The following is a 7,994-nucleotide window of genomic DNA, read 5'->3' as shown; positions in this document are numbered from 1 at the left end:
GACAGTTGGTTGATTTCTCCATCTATTACAGCTGCCTTTCAGTATCCTGCCTTGAAAATTCCCCCCGCCAAACAACTCAATCCATCATATCTCAGGTTTGTTTTTCCTAGGCTCCCAGTATACAAGCAAAAGCCACATTCTTGGCTAAAATATACAAAGAAGCCTATAACGGAAGTTTTGATTTCTTTAAAAACTCAGTTATGTTATGTAAATATGTGTTTATTTTAATCCCAAGTGCGGGATTGTAGTTTGGGCTATGGTTTGTCCACAGCTCTTCATTGTCTCATGGGGTGGCTTTTGCCAGCTGGTAATGTAATGTCCTACCTCGGGCCTCATGCAGCACAGAGAGGGGCAGGGTCTAGGACTCTGAGTATATAAATTGGAGAGCCCAGAAAAGGGAGGTGTGGCATGCAAGGTGTTGGCATGTGGTGGTGTGTAGCAGTTTGAAGAGATCCACGAGATGGACGGTGTGGCTGTTTGGAGCAGACAGATGGAGAGAAACAGTTCAGCAGTGTGGAGGAGACTGCTAGCTGTGTTTGCCATTGATGTAGATTGGTATATTCCCCGGAGACCCATCGGCCCTAAATAGTTGGGAGAAATAAAGGGGTCTGCACCCCCTCTCCACATTAAGCTTCTCTCTTAGGGTAGGGCTGGGAGGTTGGAAGAGAGGTAGAGGCCTAAACAGGCCAGGTAGTGTAGAGTTTTAAAAATGAGTGCTCCAGTAGCCCCAGCCCAGTTTCTAAGAACCCTTGTTCACTTCTGAAACCTCATGAGCTAGGCCTCCACTGAGCGTGCTTCGCTCAGCATTGCTCTCTTCTGAGCTCTCACTAGAACAGTCTATTAAGCTCTGCTCTCAGAGTTCAGTGGTTTTTCTGGCTCAAATTTTTCAACCCATGACCCCTGATTCCAGAGCCCCAAAGTCACACTATCAGATTTATCACAGCAAGTACCACACTCTAGGGCTGATTTCTGTCTTAGTTTCTCCTCTGATGCTGAGATAAAAATACTCTTGACAAAGAAGCTTAAAGAACGGCGGGGGTGGAGGGGTACTTTGTTTAGTTTGGTTCCATTTGGGTTTTGTGGCTTATAGTTTCAGAAAAGATATAATGCATCATGTTAGGAAAAACGTAGGTGCAAGAACAGGAGGTCATCTAACTAACTCAGGTTAAACAGAGAGTCCCTTTCCACACATCATTCTCCTGCTGGCCATGATGCTTGCAGGAACCCCCACACATATGGTGAGAGTATGATGGAGCAAGATCTGCCACACCTTTCTCGAAAGCTTCTGGGTTTGTCCTTCCCTCTGACAGACAGTGGCCGATACAGTTCTGATGACTGACAAGCATCTCACTGTGGCTCTAATGTTATTCACCTTGTTCTACAGATTCTTTTCATGTGCCTATTTGCTGCGTGTATATCTTATTTTTGCAGGGCCTTTCCATGTTTTCTCTCTTTTTGAGACATGGTAGTGAATGCTGGAATAGAACTGATCATGCAGTCAAGGCTGGCCTTGGATTTGTAACCGTTGTACTTTAGCCTTCTGGATAATAGACATGCACACACATGTCACCCTCTTCTTGTCTTTTCTACATGTGTCAGTTGGATCATGTCCTTAATTTCCTCCCATATTCTTAACATCTTGATAGCTGTAAACATTCTGTCATGTTGACTGAATATGTAAACTTTCATTTCATTGATATTGGGCTCACAATGTAGAAAAATCTACATAGTTTAGTTTTTTTTCAAATTTCTTTCTTTCATAACCTAATTTCAAAGTTATATAAAAAATAAGATCCTAAACTCAAAGTTATGAAATTAAAGTATGAGTATGGCTGTCACTTTTTATCAGAGAAATTTAATGGTTTCCTTGAGTTCTGAAACACTGAGTGACATGTAAGTAAAATACACATATGTAAAACATATGTAATATATAAGTATATTATATATGTAAAACATACCTATGGCAGCATTTGATGTTTTATTTGGTTTTGTAATTAAACACATATGACAAATCTGTTTCTTCCATGACATTGACTGCTATCATGGCTGGGGATAAAAATAGCTTTTATTTGCCAGATGTGATTGTAATCTTGGAGGCTTACTGCTGAATACTCACCCTTTCTAGCTCTTTCTGAACTCTGGCTGGCTGGTTCAACTCATATGTTGTGGCCCAAACTGCTCTCAAGCTGACTGAATCAATCCAGCTTCTCTCGGATTCTGCTCTGCTTGGTTTCATACTAACTTTGCAATATGTTCTAGTCTTTGGGCTCCTTCTCATTCTCTGACTTGTTTTGTTTTCCCCTGTGAATAGCTTATTTTTTTCTACAACCTATCTCTGTAAAACTGTCCCAGTAAAATCCTCTCTTTCTCTGTATGTGTGTGTGTGTGCTGCTCTCTTAATTCACCTCTCTTTCCTGTGATGTTCTTTCAAGAGTTTAGCATATCCTATCTCTGACTCATTCTATCAAATCTTTCTTTGATTCATTACTTTGTCTGCCTCTAAATTAGATATCACTTTGAACCATGGGTGCTTCCTTCTACAAAGTGAATCTAACCTACACCTTCATTGTTTAGGATTAAAGAAGTATACTAAGGGTGTGTCTGTTTTCCAGCCAGAGGGATTCAAAGTGTATACTGAGAGTGTGTCTATATTCCAGCAACATCACACAGACCTAGGTCTTTGGATGTGATCTCTTGCCAGAATAGCTATGTTGCTGGATTAAAATTCCTCTATGGCTGGGTGACTTTTATGTGTGATTTATGCTGAGTTTCACAGTTTAACTTCATAAAAAAAAAACCCATCTAGAAAGTCACAGCACTGGAGCCAAGAGGAGGCTGAGAGCTTTTTAAAATTAAATTCTGTAGCTCTTGAGGCAGGTTATAATATAGCCCAGGCTGGCCTCACTTCACTGTAGTCAAGGCTGGCAGGCCTGAAGATCGCTCAAAGGCTGAACACAGGCTGTGGTGCAGCCTGGATCTTGAAGAACAACTTCTCTGCCTGCTCTGAGGACCTGAGATTAAGATAAGGAGTATGAGAAAACACTCATTGTTCAAGAAAATCTGGCATGTTTTAAAACTTGAAAAATCACATTTTGACACTTTTGTTTTAATTTTTAAAATTGTATTTTACTTTAATAGTTATATTTATTTTTATTTTGTGTGCATGAATGCATGCCTGGTGCCTGCAGGACCAGAAACCGTGAGATCCCCTTGGACTGGAGTTACTAACAGCTGTGAACCATCATGTAGAGGCTGGGAATTGAACTTTGGTCCTCTGCAAGGGCAGCCAGTGCTCTTAATTCCTGAACCATCTCTCCATCCCCATTTTTCACTTTATTATTTCAGGGAAAATATACTTCACTGCTTGGTTAAGGTAACTGAACACATTTTTATTTTGGTAAATCACACACAACACAAGAATTTCCCATCTTCAGCATACTGCTTGGCGTTGATTACATTTTTACAATCTGCCTCCACCCAGCAAGGCGCCCATAGCCTTCCTTCCTGAGCTGGGGATGAGACTCTGCTTTTGTTTTCACTCCGAAAGGTTCCAAGCTCTTCCTGGTCTAAGCAGTCCACACAGAATTTGTTCTACCTAGACTCTCATTGCAGTCAGCACAGTGGCTTTTTTCCAATCTGTGTGGGACCATGTGCAGAATCTCCTTCTCTTTTAAAGCTGGAGTAACAGTCCAGTGCAGAGATGCTGAAGTCTGTTTATTCGTTATCATGACTGCGTTTTATACATAGACTCTATCTCTGTTTCTCTGTGTCTCTGTCTCTGTCTCTCTGAGTGTGTGTGTGTAGGGATATGAACATTTCTGGTTACTTGATAATTATAATAAGAGTTTACAAACCTCGTTTGGCAAAACAGAGATAGCCGAGGGATATGAATAAATGAAGACTATCATACGCTGTCACATATTTTAAATTGCTGTGGATAATCCAGGCCATAACAAGACAGTCACTTTATGTCTCCCCAAAAGACACACTGGAAAGTACAAAAGACTTATGTATCTGGCATGTGGTTTGTCTTTTATGTATAGCATCCACACATCTCATAAGAAATAGGTTTAACAACAACAAAAAGACAACTTTATTATTTCATTTAACCTGAAGCTCATGTAAACTACATTACAATTCATAGCTCTAATGCCAGTGTACCGGCTCATCCTAAGGAATCTTACCTATACCCGAGTAATATGATGTTTACCATCCTTCCATACATGGATCTAAAAATGTTAGTTATGTGCTTTTCAGTACTGAGAACCCAAAAAGGGCTGGCTGTGGCATAGCCATGGGATGTGAGAATATGGACACAAAACAAAATCAGATCATCATCTATACTTCTTTTTTTTAATTCTTTATTAATTACACTTTATTCACTTTGTATCCCCCCTGTGGTTCCCTCCCTCCTCCTGTCCCAATCCCTCCCCTCCTCCACCCTCTGCATGCATGCCCTTCCCCAAGTCCACTGATAGGGGAGGTCTTCTTTTCCCTCCTTCTGATCCTAGTCGATTAGGTCTCATCAGGAGTGGCTGCATTGTCTTCTTCTGTGGCCTGGTAATGCTCCTCCCCCCTCAGGGGGAGGTAATTAAAGAGCAGGCCAATCAGTTCTTGTCAGAGACAGTCCCTGTTCTTATTACAATGGAACCCACTTGGATACTGAACTGCCATGGGCTACATCTGTGCAGGGGTCTTAGGTTATCTCCCTGCTTGCTCCTTGGTTGGAGCATCAGTCTCAGGAAAGACCCCTGTGTGCAGATTTTTTGGTTCTGTTGCTCTCCTTGTGGAGTTGCTGTCCTCTCCAGATCTTACTGTTTCCCACTTCTTTCATAAGATTCCCTGCACTCTGTCCAAAGGTTGCCAATAAGTCTCAGCATCTGCATTGATAGTCTGTAGGGCAGAGCCTTTCAGAGGTCCTCTGTGTCAGGCTACTGACTTGTTCCCTCTTTTCGCCTTCTTCTGATGTCCATCCTCTTTGCTTTTCTGGATAGGGATTGAGCATTTTCACAAGAGTCCTCCTTCTTGATTAGTTTCTTTAGATGTACAGATTTTAGTAGGTTTATCCTATATTATATGTCTATATGAGTGAGTATATACAGTGTGCATCTTTCTGCTTCTGGGATAGCTCACTCAGGATGATCTTTTCCAGATCCTACCATTTACCTGCAAATTTCATGATTTCCTTGTTTTTTTATTGCCGAGTAATATTTCACTGTGTAGATGTACCACAATTTCTGTATCCATTCTTCAGTTGAGGGGCATCTGGGCTGTTTCCAGCTTCTGGCTATTACAAATAAGGCTGCTACAAACATGGTTGAGCAAATGTCCTTATTATGTACTTGAGCCTCTTTTGGATATATGCCTAGGAGTGCTATGGCTGGATCTTGAGGAAGTTCTATTCCTAGTTGTCTGAGGAAGCGCCAGATTGATTTCCAGAGTGGTTGTACAAGTTTACATTCCCACCAGCACTGGAGGAGGGTTCCCCTTTCTCCACAACCTCTCCAGCATGTGTTGTCACTTGAGTTTTTGATCTTGGCCATTCTGATGGGTGTAAGGTGAAATCTTAGGGTCATTTTGATTTGCATTTTCCTTATGACTAGGAGCATCATTATGCAAATGACAGTATGGTTCTCTGCATATTATTTTGGCTCTGTGTATGTGTGTGTTTTCTTCATCATGAGATAATTTATACTGAAAGTAATGTTTCCTTGTGTATTTTGCCAAATATAAACAACTGCTGCATTCATTTATTGAAAACGTTCTAGTTAAAGTAATGGGCTGTGCCAGAGAGATGGCTCAGCATAGAAGTAAACTGTTTTCTAAAAGACTCAAGTTCAGTTACCAACACTCACACTTGGTGGCCCACAACTTCCTATAAGACTAGTTCTAAGAGTAATTGACACCTCTGGCCTCCATGAGCACCTGCACTCAAGTACACACACACACACACACACACACACACACACACACACACAGACTGTTAAAATTTAAAAATAAATCATTGTTTAAAAAAATTAAAAGTAAACTAGTCATGGTGGCACATGCCTTTGATTCCAGCACAAAAGGAGGCAGAAGCAGGTGGATCTCTGTGAGTTTAAGGTCAGCCTGGTCTACAAAGCAAGCCCAGAATAGCCAGGGCTACGCAGAGAAACCCTTCCTCAAAATCCAAAATAAGTAAATAAATAATAAAAAAGTAATGTGCTAACACAGGTCAGGGGAGAGACATCTCACAGAACTCCTTTGAAAACCCACTGAGAAAGATAAACCTCATGTGATATCTGAATGGGAATGCAGTTTAATCTTCTTTTATATACTTGCCATCCACAAACAGAGTAAACAGATGGAATGGGAAAAGGATGTTTTCACACATCAGTTTAAACCTTGGAATGTTCCTACTATGTCATGATCATAGCTCTGATGACAACATACTGGATTGTATTAAGGGATAATACCCATTCCTGAATAATCAAATATTTACTTTCCTGTCCCACACTGACCTCAAAAATTTAATTATACGCTTTTCAGTGCAAATAAACACAAGAGGACTAACTGTGGCATAGCTATGGGACACAAGAATCTGGATACAGTAGAACAGCGAGCCATCTTTGAACTTCATTCTTGTATAGAAGGTAACAGTGTCCAAAATGTAGAGAACCGCAAAGAAGCTCATGAGCAACAGGATGGTACGGGTGGCCCTTTGCTCTGGGGATGCTTTTGGAGAAAGGCTGGTGTTGTGAAGATGCCGGGCCTGCTTCCTGTGTCTGTACAAAAGAATCACCAAGTACCCGCTGGAGAGGACCATGAGACTGATAAGAAAGGCTTCCCTGAAGACCAAAAGTGTGGAAAATGTGCTTTGGCTGGAGTAACTCAGGGGTAGAACTGAGCAAGACTGAGTAACATACATAAAATTATCTGAGGTCGAATTGGGGATGGCGCTATTTGATACCAAGAGGTAACTGCTGAAAGACATGTAGAGAACGCAAAGAAAAAGGGCACACGAGATGTGATGGGGAGATTTATGTTTAAACTTGTCTAAAAAGCAGGTTCTAGGGCTGAGGATGATGGTCCAGAGGACATTCAGCAGACAGGCAGCACAAAGGGAGAGGCCCCTCAAGAACCTGTGCAGATAGATAAGGGATTGGCATGTGGTGGGGTCCCACCTCCCCCGAGACATAAACATGTCTGCAGCTATGAGTCCCATAGCTAGCAGCATCAGTAGTTGGGTCAGGGACAAGAAACCAATGGCGAGATCAATCGGCTTAGGCCTGTGCACACCAATGAGCATGCAGAGGTGGAAGAGAAAAAGGATGCTGTTGGCTGAGATCCCAACACTCATTTCAGAGAACAAGATGATTTTAATGTTTGTGTTAATGTGGAGTATGCTGGCTTTATTCATTGTGTGTGTGTATTTGAAGTACCAAAAATCTGAGGAGAAAAGAGAAAACTCTTCATTACAAATACTGGCAATGAAGCATTACCCACCAACACTGAGCTGGCAACAAAATGTCAATTCATCCCAATTCCACAAATTCCAATTCATCTAATTAGAGCTCCAGCTCACACCCCCTTGAGGCCATACCCACAGTCCCCACTGTCCTGATGCTTCCCAAGCAAAACTGAACTGTGCAGACCATTGGGGGGCTGTCTCAGAATACAAACTTTCTTGTACATTAAACATTTCCACAAGTTACAAAAAATTTTTCCTCTCCTGGTCCACATGTTTCATTTATTCTGTGGTAAGAGCTGCATCTCACTTGATTGTTGACACACATGCACAGGGTCGTTTTATCTCAGCGCCCTCTTCCCTGCTTGCCAAGTATTCACTCACCCAGTCATTCATTCATTCATTATTCATTCATTCTCTATGTCTCTTTCTCTGTGTCTCTCCCCTCTGTGCCCCTCTTACCCTTGCCTCCTCCTCCTTCTCCTCCTTCTTCTTCTTCTTCTCTCTCTCTCTCTCTCTCTCTCTCTCTCTCTCTCTCTCAGTTTTT

The 7,994-nt window shown here is 41.7% G+C and overlaps 1 protein-coding gene across 1 annotated transcript; it reads right to left on the bottom strand.

Annotated features, from left to right (window-relative positions):
• Positions 1–2,941: 2,941 nt before the first annotated feature.
• LOC129684365 (vomeronasal type-1 receptor 44-like) lies at positions 2,942–7,399 on the bottom strand. The gene is made up of 3 exons (XM_055617506.1): positions 6,501–7,399; positions 4,185–4,229; positions 2,942–3,011 (listed from the first exon to the last, which is right to left on the bottom strand). Exons 1-3 carry the CDS (start codon positions 7,397–7,399, stop codon positions 2,942–2,944), a joined length of 1,014 nt encoding a protein of 337 aa, XP_055473481.1.
• Between the last annotated feature and the right edge of the window lie 595 nt (positions 7,400–7,994).

The sequence above is a fragment of the Psammomys obesus genome, unplaced genomic scaffold, assembly GCF_907164565.1.
Source record: "Psammomys obesus unplaced genomic scaffold, mPsaObe1.curated_primary_1811, whole genome shotgun sequence".
NCBI lineage: Eukaryota > Metazoa > Chordata > Mammalia > Rodentia > Muridae > Psammomys > Psammomys obesus.
The sequence above is the reverse complement of the archived record's forward strand: the minus strand, read 5'-3'. Positions and strand labels throughout refer to the sequence as shown.